Raw genomic sequence first — 27814 nt, 5'->3', positions numbered from 1 at the left:
CCCATGAGGGAATTGACTCATTTTCTTGCCCTCAAAAGGTATTTTCTTTTTCATATGATGAGCCTTCAGAAATTTGAGGGAAGTTCTATCTGAAGTATCTGCAAGTGTTTTTCATATTTTCTGACTTCAGAGTCTTTCACAATCCTGATCAATGTCCTCTCAGTCAACATTTTTCAAATTATGTTTCACTGAATGTCAGTATCCTCTGAGAATTCAGTGTGCTCCTGTTTTTAAATCCAGATTTTTATTTTTTTTAATTAGTACATTATAGTTATACATAACACTGGAGGTCATTTCGACATAATCATACATGCCTGGACTATAATTTACTTCATTTCCAGTCTCCAGTATATTCTCTTTCTCTTCCTTCTCCCTCCCAGTGTTCCCCTTCCTCTACTCTACTGGTCTTCCTTCTATTGGTTTGATTTAATTGGTACTTTAAATATACATGTCAGGTATAAATACACCACAGTGAATTCCACCTTTATGTAATACAGTTTTTTATTTTGTCAAGTGTTTGAGTTTAACAAAGCAAAGTGAATTTTAATGTGGATCTATACAGACTCCTTCATATGTTAATGTTTATGAAAATATAGGGAGCCATTTTAGTACATAATTTTTTGTGACCATGGGAATCTTTCTTCCAGAATACCTGTTAATAACTCACTTCTGATAGAAGTAATTCATAATCCAGCTTGGAAAATGCTGCTCTGGAGACGACCTGGTTTATTAATATCCAATATGAAGTGTGTTATCTATTACTGAACATAATACTCTTGATGATTTCTAGCCATTTCACAACCTAATATTCTATTACTTGTCCCATTTTAATTTTAATTTTTTTTAAGAGAGAAAGAGAGAGAGAGAGAGGAGAGAGAGAGAAAGAAAGAAAGAGAGAGAGAGAGAGAGAGAGAGAGAGAGAGAGAGAATTTTAATATTTATTTTTTAGTTTTCGGCGGACACAACATCTTTGTATGTGGTGCTGAGGATCGAACCCAGGCCGCATGCATGCCTGGCGAGCGTGCTACCACTGGAGCCACATCCCTAGCCCACTTGTCCCATTTTATATATGATAGTTTTATTAATATATTTTAAAATAAGATTAGCTTATTTGGTGATGACATTACTTTGTGATGCTGATGGCTTACTTTGTTATTTCTGATCAAACAATATCTACCAGATTTTTTTCTCATGACTATTTACCAGCCAGTCTCTTCAACCTTAGGGATTTTAGTATTTCATTTTGAACACAAATGCAATAATTTCTATTTATTCTTATTAAATTTCGTCTCATATATTTCACTCTAATAATTTTAATCCCCCTGAAATTTTTAGTTCTTCGAAATATAATGCTAAGTGAAGGAAAACAGGTACAATAAGACACATATTATATATTTAATTTATATAAAATATTCAGAACACATAAAACTATAGAGATAAAAATGCAGATTGATTTTGTCCAGGGACTGAAAGGAGAGGAACTGGGAAGAAACTGCTTAATGAATTTTACTTGTGAGTTATGAAATGTTTTGGAACTGGATGGAAGTGGTGGTTGCACAACATTGAGAACATACTAAATACTATAAAATTTTTAATTTTACATTGGTAAATTTTATATCATATGGATTTTACCATAATAAACTATTTTTAAAAATAAAGTCTTTTTAGCCATTCCAATAACTATGTCTACATCGACCACTAACAAATGAATGGTTTAGAGTGAGATTACATTCAGTTTTACTCTCATACTTATCCCCAGCATGCTGTTTTGTTTATTGTGTTTTACTTTTGTTTATTTAGTTTCTTTTACTTTATCTTGAGTTTCAGCTCTAGTCCAGGTAACAGTAAGAGAGAAGTGAACACTTTGGACTGGAATTCAAGAGGCCAGTGTTATAAATATGAGGTGATAACAGTCTATTATGAAGCTAACAATGTTTTGAAGCAAAGAAAGATAAGCTCTTAGTAAAAATTTAAAAACCTTTATTCTGGAGAATGGGCAACTTGAGAGTTTTATTCATTTATTTAATTCAATAATTTTTTGTGGTGCTGGGATTGAATCCAGGGTCTTGTGCATGCAAGGCAAACACTCTACCAACTGAGCCTTATCCCCAGTCCCTAATTCAATAATTATTTATATCAGTTGTTAGTCTCCTATTTTGGTGGGTTCTTGGTATACACAAATGAGTAATATCTGATTCCTGCTCTGATGATGCTAAATTTAGTGGGCAAAGAAGAAACTTGAAATCATGAAATTATGAGAGGGTGCAATGAGTGTGGTGTATGCATGTTACTAAGAACAAAAACAAAGATTGCAACTAGTGAGAAAGAGAATCAGGGAACAATCTGAAGAGACAAAGATGTGTAAGTAAGAGTAAACGTAGTTGTTGGATGCATTGAAAATATGACAAATAGCATCCAAGGAAGAGGAGAAATACAAGTCAGGATATATAAAATAAATGCATATGTGTCTTGTCTCAGCAAGTCTAGCTACAATGGACCCTTCTCGCAACCCATGATGATGGTAGTGATGCTAGCAATCATCCTACTGATGAGCTACCTTTGAGCTGATTTGCCTTCTGAGTAAATTCTACATCACATTCCATATTCTACATTGTCACATATTTTTAGGCTCTTACCATGTCACCCATCACCAATATTTATATATTTTAGTGCATCTCTGTGGACAGAAATGAGATAGTTTTCCTGTACATGGACATAGGAGGGGACTTTGCCAAAAAGGATTAGAGTAAGTTGCATTGAGTGGTGTTCTATCCCCATTAAAATAAAAAGTTAGAGATTAAAATACAGTTAGGAAATGTTAAAATAATCTCTTAGGGCACATAGTTGTCACAGATAAAGATCAAACATAGGTGATATTTCTGATTTGGGGTCATCAAAATTCCCAAGAATGCATACTCATTTTTACAAGTGAGATTAGTTGACTCACTAGAGTAGCTTTGTGGAATAACTAGACATCAACTTTCTCTTTCAAAATACACATTGATTGACTGTTTTGAACATTATATGCCTCCAGGTAGTGTCTCTTATGGAAATATGAATATCTAGGCATTTCTATTGTGCATTGGTATGCTTCCTATGCATGTAGATCACTTTGGAAAAACGTATAGGGTTAGACAACCATAATGTTTTTTTGCCTAGATCACATTTTTTCACCTTATTATTTTTCAGCTTTCAGGAGTGGACATCACGTAGGTGGTCAGTGACTAAAAGTGAAGATGGAATCAACCATCCATTATTAATGTCAGTCAAACCAAATAATTTCTGCATATATTTAATTGACTGGGAATGGAAATATCTCATTTTAGAACTACTGATATCTTGGGGTTGGCCCAGAGAAGATGCTGATATAGCAATACAAAACAATCTGAATCAGGTATTCAAAAGATCTGGAGTTTGAACAATAATCAACCGGCTGCTCAAATAGACTGTTGTATCACTGTTCAAGAGATATTTTTAAAATAAGGAATTTATCAAAGCCAAAATGTAGCTGGAGTATTACATACATTGCTGTTAGCATAATGCTCTTGATGAAGAACTATTTCAATTTCACTTCTCTTATTTATAAGATGGTAAATGCATAGGGATTCAATTTTGTCAAGGACAGTATACTATGGAGTCATTCAGAGAGATGAGATCATAGAATTGTTAGTAGAAGCAGAGTTAACTGCACATTAAGCATGAGGGTTCTCATCAAGAAGGCGGAAGGATATTGAACCCTGGACCCTAAGTGGAGATTAGATCATTGGAGAGGACCTCAGCTCCTGGAGTGCTGTCTATCTGCTTTGCAGGAAGCTGAGCCTCAGATACCAAAGCTACTGTTCTGTCAGATGCATGATGGGAGTGGGGAAATGAGAGGAGAAGGAAGAAGGTAGGAAGCAAGTTCTATTGCAAATTTCTAAAGAACTCTTCTTTAATGGTAAATAGGTATGGAGTTCTTTGCAGTGAGATAACAGGCAGAGCCAGGCTAGTATGGGAAGAACATTGTTAGCAGAAGCCCAAAGTGAAGTGGAGAAATATAGATCTTTCAGGATCTTAACCGTAAAAGGCCAAGAAGAAACGTAAACATCAGATGACAGATAATAGCATCTCCCCAACATTCTTGTTTCCTTTGGGCTCCTCCTCATCTATAAATAGGTATGGCTATCACAAATGATCACTAGGAAGGTATACCTAAGTCAGATGGGGAACAGGTTTAGTCAATGAAGTGTCTTAATATTCCTGCATCAATTTGTGATTTGACCTGAGTTAAAATTCCATACTTAGGTCGCATAGTATGTGTTCCACTGGAATGTAAAATACTCGTTCAGTATAAAGATTGGGTGATAGCCTAAATCAGAAAATGGGTGTTAACCCATTTGGAAAGGTAGTACTATCAGTGACTTGTCTTTTATGAATAGAAACAGCTTTTTATCTGCAATATAGTCATAAGAACCCTATCTGTAAGTATACTTAATCTAATGCTGTTAGCACTTGGTGGGTCTAGATGTCATGTACCAGCAATGTTCTGGTGTCCTTGCCTGTGGCCAAGTCACTTTTGATATCAAGAGTATCCGTTTTCTGGGATTCATTCCATCTTGGGAAATAATCTTGAGTCTGATGGCCCTGTGTTTGTTGCTGGAATTGTAAATATTATTAATGGCCATCTTGCTGAATAAAGCTGCCAACCATGTTGCTTAGTGTTTCCTTAAAACCAGAATCAGGACTCAACCTAACAAGTCCACCTATCCAAAAGGATGAAACCTTTCTGCCTCCTCCAAACTTAAATACAAACGCCATGAATACAGTCTGCATTGTCCTTCTGTGAACATAAAGATCTATTTTGCTCCAGATGCAAATATATCTGAAGAGGGGAAAATGTGGTCTTAATATCACCAGTACCTTTCTCAAGAAGTTTTATTAGCAGAAATAGCAAGAGCAGTACTACTGATGATGGATATTAGAGACAAAACTTTAATTTTAGTTCCAGTGTTTATACTTGAGTCATTTATGGCTCGAATATGGTCAAGTCCAAGCTAAGAATGGAGGTAGTGGTATAACATCTCCACAACAACTTCGGAGAACTTATAGCTGGTACCTGTGTGGAACACAAATTGTGACAGAGCTGGCTGATAGTCTGGAAAATGTGGAGTTAAGGGGCACCAGATTAAAGAGTCAAGTTGTCTAATCAAAGCACCATTAGAAAGGGCCTGGATCTAGAGGCAGAGGCTAGTTGTAAGGCAATAAGGTACAAAGCAAATTCATCATGCAGAGCAAAGTGAGATATATTTTGAGGCACTGGGAACTAAGACATTAGCATGTCAGAGAAGTAATTCTTAAAATTTGCTTATTATCAAGATCATCTAGAAGGCTTTTAGAAACCTAGATTCTTGGGCTCTTTCAGATCACCAAACCAGAATTTCTGGGAGTAGAGCCCTCAATTCACATTTTCAAAAATAGCATAAAATAAATACCCCTCACCTGGAAATTCTGATCATTTGACATTCAAATGGCCACTGTTTCTAATAGTTTATAATAAATCCAAAAAAGATGGCTCATTTTTCCTGACCCACATATTTTGAAAATTTCACAGAGAATTTTGAGACAGGTACATGAAAAATCACTATTATACATATGATCTTTTTGATAACAACTACCATGTGGATAACACTTTGCAATTTCAAAGTGCCTTTTCACATCCAGCATCTACGATGTAACTTAATTCTCACAATAGGCCTGAGATGTCAGTTATTGATATGCCCATTTCACAGAGATAAAATCTAAGATTAAAAAAGATTAGGGGAAGTTAGTCAATAAATATTAAAGCCAGGACTTAATTTCAGGGTTCTTTGCATCTCTTCCATGTGGCACAAGAAAAAAAGCATGAATATGGGATAAAAGTGAGAGTGCAACCTCACAGAAGATCCCAGTTGGTCAATATCTGAATATCAAGGTTTTAAGGAGGTAATATATTTTCTAACAAAGGGTACAGGACATCATAATTTCAAAGCTGGAACAGAAAAGAGTTGGGCACCCAAGGTGTATGCCAACTTAAATATGAGAGAAAACATATAGTTTTCTGGTTTAACACTGAGATTAAGGAAGTAGAACTTGGCAGAGTGTATTGGAAGATAAACTACTTCCTAGCAGTGTTAAAGCAATATGAAAACTGTAACAAAGATATAGGAAGAAAAATAATTTATTTTGAGTTGAAAAATTGATATGCTGGACTCTAGGCAAAAAGCCTGGGTTCCATGACAAAAAGAATGATACCACATCTCATTTGCAACACATTAACTTACAATGATTGCAAAGGAGTCTCTACTGGAGATTTCTGAAGTAAAACAGAATCCTATTTACTGAAAGATACCTATTATTGCCATTATGTCTATACAGAATCATATTTCAGATTTTGAATGGACATTTTTGTACATGTCACTTTGTGCACGTGTGCAAGGGTTCTTGTTGCATGTAGACCTATTAGTGGAGCAGTTGAGTTATAGGCTTTATGCTTCTGTTAGCAGACATTTTCCCAATTGCTTTCCTAAATGGTTGTACTACTACCTTCCCCAGCAGAGTGTTATTTATTTTCCTTTCTTGCCGACATTTGGCACTATTTTGCATCTATGTTTTTGCCAGGTTATACTTGTGGAATGGTGCTGTCTTATAATTCTCAATTTATGTGATTATATAGAGATATTAGACTTCTGAGGCTCAGTGTCCTTTTTTCAGTGAATTGCTTTTCTGATTTAAAGTTTTAAAATATACTCACAATTAATATTTATATGTGACATGAGACAGGGATTTGCATTTGCACATGGATGACCTGTGATTCCAGCACATTTTTAAATAGTTCACTCTCTTCTTGAAAAATATTTTTTAGTTGTCGATGGATCTTTAATTAATTAATTAATTAATTAATTTATGTTTATGTGGTGCTGAGAATCAAACCCAATGCCTCACAGATGCTAGGCAAGTGCTCTACCACTGAGCCTCAGCCCCAGCCCAAATAGTTCATTCTTTACTTACTGATGTGTAATGTACATCCTACTATGATTCATGGTTCCATATATTCATAGGACAATATAACTGTTTCATTGATTTTTATTTTTTTCCTTTTAATTGGTACAGTATGATTTTACACAACAGTGGAATTTGTTTAATATATTTATACATGTGCATAATAAAACAGTATGATTTTATCAATTTCATTCCCCAATACCTCCCCTTTCCCTCTCTTCCCTCCTGATGATCCCCTTCTATTCTACTGGTCTTACTTCTATTTTTTAAAATTTCTTCTAATTAATTTTATATAACAGTAGAATGCATTTTGACACATTGTACACAAATAGAGCACAACTTCTCCTTCCTCTGGATGTACCGGGGGTAGAGTCACTCCAGTTGTGTAATCATACATGTATATAGGGTGATAATGTCTGTCTCTTTCTACCATCCTTCCCATACCCAGAGTCCAACCCCTCCGCTCAGTCCCCTCTGCACAATTCAAAGTATGTTCATTCTTCCCTAAACCCTGGCCCACTATAGATCAGCATCTACTTAGCAGAGAAAACATTTGGCATTTGTTTTTTTTTGCGGGGATTGGCTTATTTCACTTAGCATGCTGTTTTCTAGTTCCATCTATTTACCTGCAAATGCCATAATTTTATTTTTCTTTAAGGCTGAATAATATTCCATTGTATATATGTACCACATTTTGTCTACTCATCTGTTGAAGGGCACAGGTTGGTTCCATATCTTTGCTATTGTGACTTGAGCTGCTATAAACATTGATGTGGCTATGTCACCTTATTATGCTAATTTTATATCCTTTGGGTATATACCAAGGAGTGGGATAGCTGGGTCAAATGGTGGTTCCATTCAAAGTTTTACAAGGAATCTCCATATTGCTTTCTATAATGGTTGTGCCAATTTGCAGTCCCACCAGCAATGTGTGAGTGTGCCTTTTCCCCACATACTTGCCAACATTTATTGTTTCTTGTATTCTTGATAACTGCCATTCTGACTGGAGTGAGATAAAATCTTAGAGTATTTTTGATTTGCATTTCTCTAATTGCTAGAGATGATTGTTTCATTGGTTTTGATATGTAGGATTATTTAATGGTGTTCTTGCTCATTTCCACTTTTAAGTTTAATATCAAAGATTTATACTTAAAAATTAATATATAACATGTACAGTATGGTTCACTCTTTGTGTTATAACTATTAAAACAATGAAGGTATAGAACAGTTCCATCAACTGGAAATATCCCCCTATGTTTCTTTGTTGTTATTCACTCTACTCCTCATCAATCTCTGGACATTGGAAACAACTGATTTGTTTCTGTCTTTTAAGTTTTACCCTTTTCAAAATTCCATGTAGATGGAATCATACAGTTTATGACTTTTGTGTCTGGCTTCTTTTAGTTAGTAATATACATTTTAAATTCATTTTTGCTGTTGCAATCAGTAGTTAAATCAATTTTATTGATTACTATTCTATTGTATGGATATATTGTACTTTGTTGATCTATCAGTTGAAGGACATTGAGGATTTTTGTTGTTTTGGTGATTGTGAATAAAAATTCTATAAATAGTATTGCTAAGTTGTATGACAAGGGTTTGTTTAACTTTACAAAACATGTATAAAGTGTTTTTTATGGTGGACATATCATTTTGCATCCCCACCAGAACTATATGAGAATTGTTCAAAATCCTTGGCAAGCATTTGTTAGTATGCATTAACCCAATAAGTCAAGGATCAATATTTTTTCTTATACGTGGAAACTAGACCAAAATGGGGGGTAGTGTGTGGGGAGGGAATCCACATGAAAATTGAAGGGAGATCAGTGGAGTAGAGGAAGGGTTGAGATGAAGGGAGGAGCGACAGGAAAATAGATGAATTGTGAAATGAAATTGACTAAATTATGCTAAGTACATACATGAGTATACCATAGTGAATTTCACCTTTATGTATATGTATAAAGCACTAATTAAGGAAACTATAAACAAATAGAAGGAAGAATAATAAAACAGAGAAAAGGTAATAGTGAAAGGACAGGAGGGAGAAGAAAAGCATTGGGGCATGAAGTAAAGCAAATTAAATTCCATGCTTATATAATTATATCAAAATAAACCTCAATATTACATATAAATATAACACATTAACAAAAACATAACTTGTTTGTTTCTACTGCTTGCATATTTTATGTGCTCATTTGTCACTGTATATTTCTATCATTGAAACATCTGTTTAGATGTTTTACAAAAATTTTATTAAGTTGTTTGGTCTCTTATTGAATTTTGATAATTATTTATATATTCTGAATATATATCCTCTGGGATATGAAAATATTTCTCCCAATTTTTGACTTATCTTTTGATTATTTAAAAAGTTTCCTTGAAGTAGTTTTTAATTTTGATGAAGTCTAACTTCTATATTTTGTGATTCTTGTGTCAAAATTAAGAAGACTTTTCCTTGACCCAAAGTCATGAATATTCTCCCTTATATTTTTTTCTAGAAGTTTTAGATTTTACATTTAGTTCTATTTTCCATTTGCAGTTAATTTTTGTTTACATTGGAGTTCATCCTTTGGCTTCTGTCTACCTAGTACAATTGTTAAAAAGATTATGCTTCCTACATTATATTATTACCATGGATGAAAAGCAACTGACTAGTATGTGGACACATTTCTGAACTCTTCATTCTGTTCCATTGATCTATGTGTCTGTGCTTTCACCAATACCATACTGTTTTTCTTGCTATACCTTTACATACATCTTGAAGCACTCAAACCCTTTTTTTTGAGTCCTTAAAATTAAGAACATATTTTAAAGCTGTCTTTTGACAATTTTAGCTCCTTTTCCCTTCCACATAGATTTTAGAATAAACTTGTGAATTTGTATCAATTAACACAAAACAAACAACAAAATAATATAGATTTTATTTGGGATTGGCTCAATCTATAAATCCATTTAGGGAAAATTGACTTTGCCTTAGCTTTTTTACTTCCTCTTCCCATGAAGTCTGGAAAATCAGAGGTGAAAGCCTGTGGTCTTCCCAAGCCCTTCTGAACATGTGTTAGGCCTTGACCATGTGTATGGCTTTGGCAATTACCCAGTATATGTGAGAAGTTTACCATAGCACTTGTTCACCGAAGTATTTCCTTCTCCAACCTTTTTCTTCTAGAGATTTTCAGCCTGTCAATTGCTTGTCTTGCTTGTTATCCCTAGACCCAAGGTTGCTGCCACCAATACTTTTGTTTTTAATACTTTTTGACAAAAACATCTCTGAATGCAATCCCAGCATATAGCATAATTCCATCAATGTCATTTTCATTTCTTCACCTTTCTTGACTTTCCTCCTCCCGCCCTCAATCCCTTTCTTATACCCATTGATCTCCTTTCTATTTTCATGGGATTCATTTCTCCCAATTATTTTCCTGAAGAAAGAAAGTATTTAACTCTTGACATTCTGAGTCTGGTATCTCAGCATGAAATTCTCCAGCTCAATCCATTTACTAGCAAATGCCATAATTTCATTCTTCTTTATGTCTGAGTAAATTCTATTGTGTATATATACTACATTTTCTTTATTCATTTATGTGTTGAAGGTCACTTAGATTGGTTCCATAGAATAGCTATTATAAATTGTGCTGCTATAAACATTGATATGGCTGCATCACTGTAGTATGTTGATTTTAGTTATTTTGGATATACACCAAGGATGGAACAGATGTAACTGGGAATGTACCAAGCTGGATGAAGCATAATGCAAGCCACTGCATCAATCCTTGCAGGGCTGCCATTCAGGTTGAAATACTCAACCACATTTCTTTGAGAAGAAATTTCTTATGCTCGCTCTACCACTAGCAATCTGCACCCGGAATACAAAGATAGGAGCTCCCTCTTATCTGGGGAAAGGCAGATGCCACAGAACTCTTTTATTTCAACAAAACAGGTTCTTTTATTTCACCACATCTTTCCCTGATTGTTGTAAGCTTTTGACAGATTCTAGAGATCTATAAAAGTTGATTCTGAGACTTACAAAGTCAATGGTCAAATATTTTCTCTCATGTGTGTAAAGTAGAGAATAAAAAGGAATTAATAAAGGGGATGTCATGAAAATAGAAGGGAGATCAATAGAGTAGAAGTGGGGCACCAAGAAGAGGGAAAAAGGAATAGAAAGGGGAAGAACTGGAGAGTTAGGTTGACCAAATTATTCTAGGTAAATGTATGAATACAACACAATGCATTTCAATTTTATATATAATTATAATGCATCAATTAAATATAAATAAATAGAAAAAAGACTAATAGAATAGAGGAAGAGAATCAGGGGGCAGAGGAGGGGAAGGGAATGGGTAGTACTGGGGATTGAAATGGAGAAAACTATGTTATATGCATTTATGAATATATCAAAATGAGCCCCACAACTATGTATAACTATAGTACACTAAAAATAAAAAACCTTATGATTAACAAATTGTTGGTTAGTAAACAAAAAATTGATTCTGACAATTTTTTCAAGGTTATAGATTTTTTTTGGGGGGGGATGTTCCATGCTCTACCAATTGTGGGGATCTCACTCCTCTTTTATTCTTGATATTGATAGTATTTTTGTTTTAATTTTGTTTTCTGGTCAGTATGGGTGGAGTTTTATTATTCTTTGGGTTTTCCAAAGAACAATGTTTTGTCTTATACATATACATATATGTGTATGTATACACACACACACATATATACACACACATATATATTTATTTTCATTTTTAATTATTAAAAGAATAAGTTTTATATATTTCACACAAAATGATAAAAAAATGTGAAATGATAGATTTGTTAATTAGCTTGATTCAATTATTCCATAATGTAAACATATATCAGAGCAAGTTTATGATGTCACTGTTTTTCTCTATAGTTTTTCTGCTCTGTTTTTTATTGCTTTTTTCTTCTACTTTCTTTGAATTTATTTTATTCCTTTTTTATATTTATAGTTCTTTAGATGGTAGTTTACTAACTTTTGACTCTTCTCTTTGTTTATATAATAATTTCATGCCACAAACTTCCCTTCAAGTATTTCTTTATGTACATCCCAACATTTGTATATGTTGTGTTTTCAGTTTATTCGATTCGTTATGTTTTGTATCATCCCTGTGACTTCCTTCTTTATTTCTGTGTTATTTTAGAAGTGTGTTCACTAATTTCTAATGATTTGGAGGCTTCACAGATATTTTCTGTTATAAATTCCTTTTTTAATCTTTTATGGTCACTGATCATGATTTATGTTATTTCAATTCTTTTAAATTTTTTAAGGTTTGTTTTAAGGCCTATTGGATGAATGTTCTTTTGCACTTGAAAAGATTTAATATTCTTCTGTTGTAGGTATTGGTTGATGATGTTTATATCTTCCTTATGTGTATTAATTTTGTTTGTACATACCTTACTGGATTTCTGATAGAGGAATATTGACCTTTCCAGCAATAATTTGGGGTTTGTTTATTTTTCATTGATCCTGCTTGTTTTTGCCTCATTTATTTTAAATCTTGCCTCATGTGTTTTGAAGCCCTATCACTAGATACATACACTTTAGGCCTTGTAATGCCTTACCTGTCATTCAATCATGTAAGTCTTTATGTTTCACAATTTTTCTTTCTTAAAATTTATTTTATTGATATTAATATAGACACAACATTTCTCTTTCATTAGTATTTACACTTCATACATTTTCTTTTCCTTTGTTTTTATCTGTTTCTTGTATGTGGAGTATGACTAGCATTTTTTCCAGTCTGACAATTTTTGTTTTATTGGTATGCTTGGCCATATACATTTAATATATTTTTTGTGTATGTATCATTTATATGTATCATTGTATTGTTTGCTTTCTTTTTGTCTCCCAGGTTCTTGTGTTTATCTTCTTTATATTTCCTTCATTCTTTTGGAATGCTTGAATATTTTTTATTATTTTATTTTAGTTAATTTATAGTCATTTTATAATCATGTTTTTATGAGATTTATTAGTTGCTATAAGGATTGCAATCTTTGAAAGTCTTCTTAGTTAATATTATTTCATTCCTAATAAAGTGTAAGTCAATTTACCAATCAAGTGATGTTAATGTTGCAGTTGTTTTTATATCAACATTCATTAAAAACACAAGATAATATTGTAGTATTTTGTTTCATCAGTCATAACTATTTTAATGAACTTAAGAAGGAAAAATATCCTTATATTTATACATGATTTCGATCCCTGTTCCCCATTCTTTACTCCTATTAAACTATTTCCCCCCCTTACATCATATTTCCCTTGAGCCCAAGAAATTTCTTTTTTTAACCACGTATTGAACCCAGCAGTACTTAATCACTGATCCACATCCCCAGCCCTATATGTTTTTATTTAGAAATAGTGTTTCACGAAGTTCCCCTCAGATCTTTCTAGTGACATTTCTTCCTTATGAAATTAATGTTCACTAGAGACCACCAGAGAGGGGCTAGGGTTACAGCTCAGAGGTAGAGCACTTCCCTAGCATGTAGGAAGCACCAAGTTCCATCCTCAGCATCACATAAAAATAAATAAATAAAACAAATATTAATCAACAACTACAAAAATATTTTATCTATCATAATTGTGTGTTTGAAGCAGAGGGGTTATACTGAAATGTGAAGTTACCTATGCCATATTATCTGTAAGCACCAAACATGTTTCTGCTTCTGGTAGTCTTTTCTAGTTTACTATGACTATGGAAACTACAATATTTTAATATTAAAATCATAACAAGATCAACTCCTTTTTTAGAGATAAAAAGAAATACTATCATAGTTCACTTGAACTAGGACCTAGACTAACTGGTTTTCACATTCATATGTTAGTTATATATTAGGTTAAGAATGTGTAGGCCATGCAAAATTGCCAGTGCATACCTATAACATTTTGGAATGTTTTGACTGTTTTAAAGATTTACTGCACATCTCCCCTGGCTTTTGGCTCTAGACATGCTTTTAGAGTGGAGAAGACATTGTGCAGTTATTTTTTCTGGCTATTTCATTACTATATTAGTATTTATTTATTGTTTCTGCCTTTGATCCTATCTCTTTATTTTTTGTTTGGTGCTTCTGATCTACTTTAGTCTTAGAAACCAGTGAACCATGAATTCATATTTTTTTCATTGGGCTTTATTGAAACCTGTGCTGAAACTCGTCATATTCTAGATAAGTAAGTTGATAATCAGGAAGGCAAATATCTTAATAAGGGTCAGAGATCTTGTCAGCAGCACTTCTATAGCTTGTACAAAGATCTTCCAAAGTCAAATTCATTAATTTATTTACTACATTCTGTGTATCTGTTAGGTTAAATGGCAAATAATAGGTATAAGGGAAAAGCTAAGAGAAAGATTGGGGAGGCAAAAATCTAGAATGTGTAAAAGACAAGTGAAACCAGGTGAATCAACAATTGAAATATATGTTGGTGCTTCACAATATAAGCATTAAGTGTCAGATTGAGGAATAGGACAGTGATAAAGAATGAGGAATGCTGCAGTTAATGACCCAAGAACCAATATTTTTATGGGACCTGTGAATAAAGTGGAATGGTCTGAAAGGTTCTCTACTGTCCACTAGCTATATTTGGATTGTAGGCTGTTTCAACTTTATGCAAGTTGAAACACCAGGAAGAAATTGCACAAGATTTAAGGGACCACAATCACCATCACTTTAACTTTTCCACTCTGGTATTATGCGACTCTATCTATATATAGTTTTAGTCAGCTTTTTGTTGCTATGACTAAAAGACCTGACAAGAACAATTTTAGAAGAGGAAAAGTTTATTTGGGGAAACAAAGTTCAGAGGTCTCAGTCCATAGACAGTAGGCTCCATTCACTGGGTCTCAAGGTGATGCAGAACATCATGGTGAAAGAGTCTGGCAGAAGCAGCTCACATGATGATCAGCAAGCAAAGAGAGACTCCACAGATACAAATATATACCCCATAGCCATGCCTTCAATGCGCACTTTCTCCAGCCACACCCCACCTGCTTCCAGTTCCCACTCAGTTAATCCCATCAGGTAATTAATACACTGATTGGGTTAAGACTCTCACAACACAATAATTTTATTTCTAAACCCTCTGGCCTGTATCACACACAAGCTTTTGGGGAACATCTCACATCTAAATCATTATACACACACACACACACACACACACACACACACACAGAAATGGAAACTGAGACAGAGAGATACAGAAAGAGATACAGAGACACACAAAAAGGGACAGAGTAAAAATTCTAGCTTAATGTCCTCAAAAGGAAAGCAGCTATTAGAATTTTGCTGTACTTTCCAGCGACTAGATACTTTTGCTGCACTTTCTGGGTACTACATACTAGTTGATGTGTCATAGACACGACATTGATAGATCTCTAAGCCTACCAAATTGCAAAAGCTGTGAAGTTTACCCAAACAACCTATAATACAGGCTGTAAGTTAGTAGCTGAGTTTATAATAGAACTCAAGATTTCTGGTACACTATTGTAATTTCTGCTTCCCTAAACTACCTGCTTTTGATTTTTCCAGGGAATTTATCTGTGATTAATACTATTGGGATTATCAGTGAGTACTTAGCAAATCACAACAGCTCAAGCTTTATCAATGACAGATGGAAATGCCACTAGCTTGAGACAGAACACACTAATTGTCATTTCTGTGAGAGATTGTGTATAAGTCATTGTAGCCCATTCCTTAGCTCCATGTAGCTAGCAGACCCAGATAACTAGTCCTATGGGAGTTCATTTCCAGGAATCCAGTCACTTCAAATATGTATATGCAATGATGAGCACTTATTAAACATAAATAAAGTGGTCATTTGGTGATTCTCTGATATTTACTCTTTTGGATCAGCAAGTATAAAGAATGTAAGGCTGCTTCATGTGTTTTCCAACAATGATAGTCCTAATCAGGGTTAAGGAAGTGTGTGGCCATATGTATGTGTATTTATTTAATATATGTTTGGGTTAATTTGGGACCATTGAAGCACTTATAATATCACAGTAAATTTGCAAAAAGAAAAGATAATTCATGTTTTCTTTCAGAGGGAAACATTGGAAGGATATTAAGTCCATAAAATCAATGAATAAAGAGTGAAGGAGCATATGTAAGCAATGATGAAAAAAGAAGCCCTGCTTATTTTCCACTAATTACTATTTCACATTTATCTTTATTGATAAGGCTGCAAATAGGGACTAGACTCTTAATTTTGACCCTCATCAGTTTTAGTCTAATTTACTGGTCTTTGTGTCCAATTAAATGAAATTACAAATTTTTAATTATTCCTTCACACAGAGGAACTGGAGTTCTAAATGGATTCTATCTTCTCTGTCTGGGGCCCAATACCTTAAACTTCTGTGTGAATTCTGCCCACCTGGTGTAATCAGGTAACTCATGTGGTCTAGCCTCTGGAATAACATTAACTAGAAGTGATAGCTAGCATACACTGAAAACTGAATATCCTCAGAGCAATTCTGAGGTAGGTGCTATCATTATTCCAATTTTCCAGATGAAGAAACAAGTGTAGAAGAGTTAAGTGACAAAAGGCACACAGAGAACAGTGGCAGAGCCTAAATTCAAACCCAGTTAATCATGCTTTTAAGTGCTCTATCATTCTTTTGTAGGGTACTTCTGTGTGTTTTCTCAAGTACCTTACTTTAAGATTCTAGATTTCTTAGGCAGAGAATTAGATTAGCTATTGGGGCATGGTGGTCCCTGTGTAGAACAATGGAGGGATGTCAGATATCCCAGTGTTTGCCTGGGCTTGGAATAGAAGGCCAGATACCTAAGGTTGTTAATATAAATTCAAAACACTCTTTCATTTGGACTTCCAGGATATGAGTAAAATCACTTTTCCACACCTTTATGTTTGAGGGATTTGGGGCTCCTCTGTTGAAAAATAGCATTATGTCTCTTTTTTTTATCTCTTAGCATTATTCTCTCATTTACCCATTGTCTCTTGCTAGGTTTCTATATCACTAGTTTTATTTCCTCTTATCTATTCTTTTCTTTCCCTCTCTTCACACTTTTCCCCATTCATCCTGTATTTCCATCTTTTACCTCAAATCCTTTTTAATTACCTCTGTCCTTTACCTTTCCTTCCAGCCTTTCCTCTCCCCAACTTTTTATTTCACTTCCCCTAATTCTCTTACCTGCCAGATTTTTTCTTGAAATTAAAGAAGGGGTTTGGTATCCATTACAACAGACTGATTACCAGAGTGAACTTCCCAATTCCCCTTTTCTGCAGCTAAAGAGTAACCAAAGGAAAACATTCTTTTGTAAACCTTTCACCAAGTCAGGAAAAGAGATCCAGAACACAAGTCTTTTTGACTACCCTAAGGCTCTTTCTTATGGCCGGTTCCTTTTGTACCCTCAGAATTAGTACAGCCTCTTGCCACTTGACTGTTCCACTAGTGTCATTAAGTGCTGACTTGGCCTGAGAAGTAGAAGGAAGAGAAGGGAATTTTGACAGGAGATCAATTTTTGTCACTTTACAGCTGGGCAACTTTACACATGATCTCTCCAGTCCTATCATATCCTTGAATTTTGTAGTATCTTCTCATTTTTCCCCTGTAAGCTGAGTCCTCTGTTGAAAGTCGTTGTGTGTCTGGAATGTCCTGCCTATTATGTAGGATTCTAATGTGATTATGATCCATTAATTAATTAATTGTGTTTTATGTACTTGGGAGTAGGGCAATTGGAGTCATTATGCCAAATAGTAGGTGTAATGGATTTGCTCCACCAGCAAATGAGCCTGGTAGTATGTGTGAGGAGACATACCTTTAAGAGTCATATTAGGAGTTCTGAGGCATAGACTCTGCTCCTTCAAGTACAGAAATAGCTCTGAGGCAGCCTGTACCCTAGACAAGAGCCCAACTATTTAAAACACAACTCTAGTTTTAGAGACATGTTATTTGCTGATTAAGCTTAGGAGCAAATTGTGTCTTTTGGTGAATTGATTATAATGTTGATTATTACTAAATGATACTTATAGTCTCTTCTGAAAATGGAATGTTTTTGGATGAGTGCATTGGCCTTGAGTATATTGAACCCATCAGTTATTCAGGGATAGTTCTGGAATGTGAGAAATCAACAAGATATGAACTATATTCAGGGAGAATCCAGGACTACCTGAGTGCAGAGAATATGGTACATATGGAGGAGGTAAATGCCTTACCTCTCTGTGAAAGAAAAGAAATAGTACCCTAGGCTTCAGTAACCAATTCATTATACACATATATAAAATCTTGTGTAGGCTTTATTGATGACATCTCCACTAGGGTCAGGCATGCTCACCTAGAGTGGGACTTTGATGACTTACTGATACGGGTTTTACTAGTCTGGAGTAAGCTGCTTTGCCTTGTGCTCTGAGACACGCTGGCATGAGTGGGCCAAATGAGCTGCAATGAGATAAACAGGGTTTATGGAAGCAGAAAACAAGAAACTTAGAAGGGGGATAGCTTCATTTTCTGGGTATCCATTATGATTTGAATGTTTGTGTCTTTTCAATATTCCTATGTTGAAACTTAATCCTCACTGTGATAGTGTTAGGAGGTGGGGACTTGCAGTTCTGATTAGTCCATGAATGGGATTAGTGCTTTTATAAAAATGGCTTAAGAATACTTCCTAGCCCCTTCCATTATGTGATGATACAGAAGATACCATATATGAGGAATGGGCTCTCAGTTTTGTTGGGGTCTTGATTTTGAATTTCCCAGCCTTGAAAACTGTGAGCTATAAATTTCTGTTATTTAAAAATTATCCAGTCTAAGGAATTTTATTATACCAGCAAAAATGGACTAAGACAGTATTATTTTGCCACATTACAAATATGTGACGGGATTCATCCATTAATACAAAAAGTGTTTAGTGGACACCATCTGAGTAACAAACCACTATTCTGTATGTTGAGGGTATAGAGATAAAACAGGGATGCTGCCCTTCAGAAGCTCTTGCATTAGGATAGTATAATAAAGAAAAAATAAATGTAAAGAGAATGAATCATGTGATATCAGTTATCTCCAGACTTCAGTCACTCAACAAAAATGTATTTCTAATTCATGTAAAGTCTCTTGCGGACTCAGACTACTCACCAAGGCAGTTGTCCTCCATAGCTCGTCACTCCAGACTCTTTTGATCTTATGGTAGCACCACATCAAATATGTTTATTTCCATGATATCTTCTGCATAGAGGACCTTGCATTAGACCTTAAATTTTCCAGAAAGAAAGGGACACAATACTTCTTCCCATAACTTGAACCAGCCACATTGCTCCTCTCTACTTTATGTGAGCAAGGGAGTGGTAGTACAATCTACTTAAGTTCCTAGAAGTGGGAGAGAGCTGGATTTTGCAACATTTGTAACCTAACACAGGTAATGGTAAACCTAGTGAGAGAACCCAACATGAGTGAATACTAGGGATCTCTAAGTGCCCTCTCTAAATTACGTTGCTGTGGGAATCTGGTGTAATTTGCAGTGCTACTTAAAAAGATACTGTTATGGTTTAATTATGAGATGTCCCCCCAAAAAGCTCATGTGTAAGATAATGCAAGAAGGTTTAGAGGTGAAATGATTTGGGTTATAAGAGTCTAAACCCAATGGGAGAATTAATCCTCTGATAGAAATTAAATATGTGGTAACTCAAGGCAGGTAGGGTGTGACTGGAGGAGGTAGATCTTGGGGGCCATTCCCTTGGGGTATATATTTTATCTCTGTTGATGAATTCTCTCTCTGCTTTCTGGCTCCATGTCCCTAGATGCTTTCCTCCACCATACTGCCTTGCCATGGGCACTGGAAATGAAGTCAGCTCTCTATAGATTGAGAGCTCTGAAACCATGAGCCCCCAAATAAATTTTTGCTCCTTAAAATTGTTCATGTCAGATCTTTTGATCATAGTAGCATAAAATCTGACTAAAACAGAAGAAATTGATACTGAGAAGTGGGGTTGTTGCTGTACCAACCTGAACAAGGTTTGGGGGATTTTGGGAATTTGTGGGAGGAATTTTAGAAAGTTTAGCAATGCAAGCTGGAAAAGTTTTAGATTGTTATAAGTGGAGTTGAAGAGGGAATTCTGGTGAGAGCTCAGAAGACCAGACTGTAGGCCATTCATGTTATGTTCCAGCTGAAAAGTTGTCTATATTTTGCCCAAGTCCTGAGATTTCTGTGAGACTGAATTTAAAGATGATGGACTATTAATCTGGCAGAAGAAATTTCTAGGCAGCATAATATTCAGGCAATGGTGTGGATATTACTGGCAAATTTCAGCCAAGTTTATTGTGATAATCAGGAGCAGAAAGATTTGAAAATCTTGCAGCTTGGCCAGAAAACTGTGAATAAAACTGGGGCTAATGAATATGTAATGAATGTTAAAGACATTAAAGTCACTAAAGAAATGGTAAAAACTTTATCCAGAAACAATAGGACAAAATGGCTTGAGGAAATCTAGGAAATGGGCAAGCCACATCTATCACAGGTTCAAGGGTATAAAAGTAAAAATTTCTTTGAGCCCAGTGGGGCACCCTACTTGCATGGGTAGGGGTAAGAATTTGTTTCACCAAGTGCATCCACCAAGGCATTCAGAGACTGCTGCTGTAGTTTCTGGAGGCTTGGCTACTGCTCAACACAGCAAAAGACCCCGGCATCAACCACGAGGTGCTGGTTCTGCAGGATTATAGGATGCTGGAGTTAGGGGGTCATGGAGGCTTCCACCAAGATTTCAAAGGGAGGCCTGGGAGGCCAGGCAAAGTGCACTGGGGAGGAGTGCCTATGGGCTGCCCTTAATAGGGCAATGCATGGAGATGAGAGAAAGAAGCTAAAGCTGATGGAGACCCCTGAGATTATGAAATGACAGTAATGTGGGAAGTCTGCTGAAGAAAACTGCAGGAATCAAGCAGAAACAAGCCAACAAAGAGGCCAGGTAGGTTGCAACCAACAAGGTCACAGGGGCAGAGCTACACAAGCCTTTTGGAGAGTACATCATTATCTCCTGTGCTCCAAATAGCACACATAGAACTAGAGGACTTGTATGCCCAGATGTATTTCAGTCTTACTTTGGTCCTATCCCAACTTTCTATGTCCCTATTTCTTCATTTTGTAATGGAAATGTTTACTCTATGCCTTTATATATTGGATATTTGCAATTTGCTTTTGATTTTTACAGGAGTGCACAATGAGAGATTACCTTGAGTATCACAGGCTACTTTGGACTTGGACTTTAGGACACTTCTAAAACTGTTAAGACTATGGGGACTCTTGAAATGGACTGAATGTATTTTGCATTATGAAATGGCCTTGAATTTTAGGTGGCCATGGATGAGCTGTTATGGTTTAGATATGAGGTTTCCCCCTTGGCCTCTGAGGAATGGAATCAGCCATCAATGGTCTGAGAACTCAGAAACTGCAAGCCCCAAAATAAACTTTTCCTCCTTAAAATGATTCTTGTTAGGTATTTTTTTTTCATGGCAAGAAAAACAACTGACTAAAATAGAAACCTACTTTATGCCTGTATCTAGCATGTTCTCTGTGAAGTAACAGGACAGGTGAGAAGTTCTTGAGGGGTTTTTCCTATGAGTGTATGAAACATCTTTTCTCAGAAATAGCAAGTATTCTCTCTGATCTAAGGCAACACTCTTTCATGATATTCTGCTTTTTTTACTTTATTTTGCTCAGATGCCGTGACTGAAGTGAAGACTGACATCTATGTGACCAGTTTTGGCCCTGTGTCTGACACGGACATGGTAAGTTTACTTCCTAGGAAGATAAAAATGAAAAATGATGCAATAGGTTTAAGAAAACAAATTGGTATTTTCTTACAGCAGGGCCTTGTAGCTGTGTTCTGAGGAGAAAACTTGTTTCACATGAATTTTGTACCCTCACTAGTCTAGGTTTAGCCATATCCATCTTTCCCCTACTATCCTTACCATTCACAAATAAAAGTACAGACCCACAGCAGGCGAATCATTGTCTTCTTCCACAAAATACCCTTAAAAACTTGGCGTGGCTCCCTATCTGCAATAAAATTTTCTCCATCCTTTGCCTTTATACTTTATCAATGCCATACATATACTGCTACAAATAGATAATGTGAGGAGAGCATTTTGGTAGGGATTCTTGCATAAGCAGCCAACAGTGTCATCCAAGAAGTTTGTTCTTTGCAATTGAGTTTAATTCACTGAGGTCATGAATTGACTGGAGTGATTCAAGGATTTTGGAGAAAGAGTCTAAACCACTACTGGATACTGATCCTTCTATATATGTAGGCGGGATGACACCTTTGGGATAGACTTAAAGAATATGGCAGGACATAGCAGAGTTAGCAAGGAGATGATCATGAGCCATCTGTAAGAAGTGCTTCTTCTCCCATCATTCTCTCTTGCTGCAAAAGCAAAGAATACTGTGAGGCTTCGAGGTGAGACATTTCATACTAATAGGCCACACATCAGTACCTACTGATATCAGATGTTTGATCAAATCATCATATAAACAAAGAAGCAATTATCTCCTCTGTATGCCTGGCAGTTATTAGATGCTAAATGTTTTGAGAATAAAAAATTTAATATCTGGGAAAGTATGTTCTCCCCCTCCCCCCCCTCTCTCTCTATATATATATATATATATTCTGTATTAAGAGGGGAGAGGGCTTCTTATGACCTAATGAGTAAATACAAGCATTTGAAATTTGAATAGGGAAGTGGTAGAGTTTTTCCTGTAGGTAATGCAGATCCATTAAAGAGATTTGAGTAGGATTGTGAAAATATAATAATATTGTTTTAGAATGACTTATGTAGTGGTCTAGGTAGAATGGACTGCAAGGAGGAAAATGCGGCTGAAAGCAAATTTAGACATACTGATAAATACATGGCTCATCCATTAGGAGTGAAGTCTAGGAGTCAGAAAAGAAGATTAGTTCTCAGGAAGGGAAGTTATTAATATGTATATATTTCTGATCTGGAATGTCTCCTGAAAAGCTCATGCTTTGGAAACATGGTTCCTAATACAGCAAGGCTCAGAATTCTAGGCAATTATTATCGGTGAGTTAATCCCTTTGATGAATTAATAATTTGAATGAATTGCAGGGTAATAACTGTAGGCAAATGGGGCATGCCTTAGGAAGTAGATCATTGAGGGAGGATGCCCTTGGCGATTATGTTTTGTCCCCTCCTCTCTTTTTCTCTGTCTCTCTCTATTGTCTGTCTTGTTTTTCCACTGCATCGACCCTGGTTGCCATGATCGGAGCATGATCTGAGCAGTTTTACTCCACCACATCATTTTCACCATGATGTTCTACCTCACTTCAGTCCCCAAAGCAATGGAGTTGGCCAACCATGGGATTAATCTCTGAAATCATGAGCCAAAGTAAACTTTTCTTTCTCAAAGTTGCTCTTATCAAGTATTTTGGTTATGGGGGTGAAAAGCTAATACAGTATGTGAGTGGTTAAGGGTAAAGTAGACTCCCTGTGAACTCCTTGACAGCAAATGCTGAGTCTTCATGGTTTCCCAGGCACTTATATCACTTGACACTTAAGGAGAGCTCAGTAAATGGTATGATCAATGAATGAGAAATGAAAAAGATGATTATCTCTTAGGGAAAGCAAGGAGGCCCATATGTCTAGATTGCCCCCTCTCAACCTGTTATCTAGCTTCAGACTGAGGAATGCATTAAAGTTGTAGCCAGTTGGCCATTCAAGAAGTACTCTTTAGGAACTCAACTCTACATTAAAGGATGCTAGTGGGCTGGGGCTGTAGCTCAGTGATAAAACACTTGCCTTTCATGTATGAGGCACTGGGTTCAATCCTCAGAACCACATAAAAGTAAATAAATAAAGACATTATGTCCATCTACAACCAAAATATATTTTTAAAAAAGGACATTAGGGAAACCAATATTCAGAGAGTTCATAGGCCATCAGGAACAACTGATTCACCATGGATATGCACCCCTTTTTTTTTGAACTGCTGCGAATTGATTATGAATTAGGATTTTTATTAAAAAATTACCAAAAACTCCTCTTTTAAAACACACATATTCATACAAATACTCTTATTCTCACTCATGTGCCAACATCCACAAAAACATTCAGACAAATATATACCACAGGCTGGGGTTGTGGTTCAGTGGCAGAGCACTTGCCTAGTATGTGTGAGGCACTGGGTTTCATCCTCAGAACACATAAAAATAAATAAAATAAAGGTTCATTGACAACTAAAAAGATTATAAAATGTATACCACAAATACATACAGAATAAACACCATCAACACACTCTAAGACATTCTGTAAGCATACACATGAAAATAGGCATCTAAATCTAGTGATGACAATGAAGCACAACTGAAGTTCTTCTCCCTCCTCCTCTTCCACCCATGGATGTGATAGGCCCTGAAGACATTTCTAATAATCCAGATTTTCTCTCTCTTTTGGAGTTTTATGTTTCACTTCTTTGTTTTTCTTCATCGTGATTAAGCCAACGTAAGAGGATGGTTCTTTCCCTATTAGGGCTGGCTAGGTTCTTGATTTGTTTCTAGCCAAACAGAGAGTTTTGGTCCAAAATATTTTCCTAAAGAAATAGAAGTAGTATTTTGTTCACAAAGAAGGAAACTTGTAGTGCCAGTTTCAGCACTGATTCATCACCAACCATAATCTTTTGCACCCATAGCATTCATTGACGAACACTGGCTTCCTTCCCACAGGTACAGCTTCTTAATTTGACAGAAAACACCTTAAAATTATGGGCCATGTCTATTTTGTTCATCTTAATACCATAAATGACTAACTCAAAGATGATTTTGAACCTGGTTGAAATCAGAATTTGATAGGCATCATGAATGTAAAGGTTGTGTTAACCATTTGCAAACAATGGAGTTAGACACTGAAGCAAGACATAGATCCTCAGTAATAATATCAATTCTGTGTCCATGACCTCCCAGGAGAGAGAGAAAACAGAGATATGACCCCAAGGCTACAAAGAGTTTAGTGCAAATGCATCTTCATTGACACTTCTCTCTCAAATTGGGTTTGTCCACCCTTAGCAGTGAAGTCTGGCTCTTGGCAAGTGGAGATATTTTTCATGGTCTCCCAAGATCCTTTGAATTAGAATGTGAAGAGTGGGAAACAGGCTGAGGAATAGTATTTTGTGCTCATAGCCAATGATTGGAATGAAAGGTAGAAACAACAGATGACAAAAAAAAAAAATGCGTGCTCTTCTGATCCAAACCAGCTTCTTTCTTAGCTTCCATCCTAGCTGTCAATATTCTGAGTCCCAGGCACTATTCCACATTTTCTCCTGATCCTTGGACAAACAGGAGGTATAGGGACCCAGGATCCTGGGTTATATATTCAACAGATAGTTATCTGAAGATACCAATAAAACTAGTGAAAAATATAGAGGACAAAGAGGAATCATGTTAGCAGACTCCAGGAGAGAAAAACCAGGAAATTTAAAATGCCAATTCTAGGTAGTTTAAACTTACCTTCTCCTCAAGGATATTTAACTATTTAGATCCTACTAAGATAAAAACTGCTAGCTATAACTTATCAACAGAGAAAATTCCTAGGGTATATAATGGATAACCAACTATTGATATAAGGAGATAATCAATATAAGAACTAACCATCTAGCTTAATGAGAAAAATGAAATGGAAACTTGGGAAATGAGAACCCATAAAAGACATTATAGTCATAATTATTGAAAACACATTCAGGTAACATATATTCTGGTCTGGCAACTATATATGAAAATCATGTGAAGTTATCAAAATAGCCTAACACTGTACAAGAAGAAATCGTGTTAATTACAAAAAAAAAAAAAAAAGTAGCACACAGATCTCTCTCCTGATGGTGATTGAATGAGAATTAGTGTACTTGTTTTACTCCCTAACAGCAAAACAAGTGGCTATATTCTTTTCAAGTCTCCTTTAATGGCAGTCTGAGGCCAAGAATGGATTGGTCTATTTTGAAAACCTCTTGGGCTGTCAATTTTCTCTTATTTCATTGCATAGTGTATTTCCAGATTCTATAGAGGAAGGGATCCATAGCAGCTGCTTTTCTTCTTAGGAGACCTGTAATCTCTGGAATACTTTTATGGGATCTCTGGGATACTTTTATGTAATGTAGATAGAGAACACGTAAGACCAATATAACTATTTCAAGGGCTACATACACCTGAAAGAGTGATGTGGATTCATGACTCCTCAAAATAGATAATCATGGAAACAAGACAAATTAGCTGAGGGGAAAGGGAAGATCAAAATAAGAGTTAGAGTTCTGCAAAATAGGAAAACAACAAAGCCTTCACTGTAATGCTAATGTTAATGCACTTTGGTCTAATGTTAAGTACCTTGGTCCTCACACTCTGCTAAAAATGAATGAGCCTCTCAAACTTTTTCTGAGACTTGCTTTGACATATAGAATATTGTTGGAGACTGGAAGTCATTCAAGTTCCAACATCAAGATAGAAATGGTTCCTCACAAGCTAAGTGTCATCAGTGCCTTGTATAGGAAATGTATTAAGTACCTTTCCCAAGAGGCAGACTTAGGCTTATTATCTGGAAGATTTGATTTAAATGCTTCACAAAACAACAGAATCCATTTGTCGATTTGGAGGCAATCATCCTTGGAGAGTATACAAGGGCTCAATTTGCAAGGAAGGAATTGATTGCATTTTTAGAATGGTTAGGTCAAAATCTGATTGCTTTTGGCCAAAGGTCATAGATTGCTTATGGAGTAAATAATCATGATGTGATTTTCCCCAGTATTTTTTACTCTTTAGAGAATAAAATATAAAAAAAAAAATAGGTACCTATCAACCAACTTTTAAAAAGATTAAATAGATTAGGGTGCATATTCTTTAAAAATGTACCATATTTCTGTTTTTGAAAAATAACCTTTGAAGAAACAGGTGGCATCCCTGTGAATCTTACCTTGATTCCATTCTCCTTTCTCTTTCCCTCCTCAAAGATAATTATGATCATGAATTTGCATTTTTCTTTTTGATGTTATATATGTGCTTCAGATTAATTACTGATTTTAGTGTTTTTAACCTTTTGTGTAAAATGCATTACATCACATGAATCATTTTACAACTTATTGTTCAACCCTGTATTAAAAACTATTATTTTTGATAAGCTTAATGTAACTTATTTATTTTAACTATTAAAAATTATTACATTATATTTTTTATAACGTATCCATTTTCCTGTTAATGTGCACTTAAGGTGTTTACAGTTTTTTGCTACTTTAGAAACAATGATTCAACAAACATTCTTATGTATATCTTCAAGTGATAATATTTGAATTTTTGTAGAGTGTGTATTTACAGATAAAATTTGTGATTCATAAAGTTTGCATAATTTAACCTTTTTTCAGACATGGACAGATATTTTTGTAATGGGTTATATCAATTTATAATCCCACTAGCAGTGTATTAGAGCTTCATTTGTCCACACTTTGCTAACATTGCATATTGTCACCATTTATTTTTGACATTTTGATATGTTTGAAGTGATATATAATTGATATATTTGCATTTTCCTGGTTACCTTTGAGGTTAAACATTTTTGGTTGTGCGTGCGTTTAGTGGCAGTGTTACTAATGAAGAGATGCCTTTCATCTCCACAACTGGAAACTCAACACACTTTTGAATTGAAGTTTCCTGTGAGAGGGGTGTGTGTGTGTGTGTGTGTGTATGAGAGAGAGAGAGAGAGAGAGAGAGAGAGAGAGAGAGAGAGAGACTGATTGAACAACTGGTGGTACCTAGGTTTGTAGACTGATTGTAGCTTCAAGAAAT

General features: G+C 35.4%; 1 protein-coding gene across 1 annotated transcript in view; it reads left to right on the top strand.

Annotated features, from left to right (window-relative positions):
- The window catches only part of Gabra3 (gamma-aminobutyric acid type A receptor subunit alpha3), a 128248-nt gene that overhangs the window by 30542 nt on the left and 69892 nt on the right, over positions 1-27814 (top strand). The window contains exon 3 of the mRNA XM_077106779.1: positions 21700-21767. Within this exon, the coding sequence (XP_076962894.1) occupies positions 21700-21767 (68 nt within the window). The remainder of the gene's footprint in view (positions 1-21699; positions 21768-27814) is intronic.

This window comes from Callospermophilus lateralis, chromosome X (genome assembly GCF_048772815.1).
Source record: "Callospermophilus lateralis isolate mCalLat2 chromosome X, mCalLat2.hap1, whole genome shotgun sequence".
Classification (NCBI taxonomy): domain Eukaryota; kingdom Metazoa; phylum Chordata; class Mammalia; order Rodentia; family Sciuridae; genus Callospermophilus; species Callospermophilus lateralis.
The sequence above is the reverse complement of the archived record's forward strand: the minus strand, read 5'-3'. Positions and strand labels throughout refer to the sequence as shown.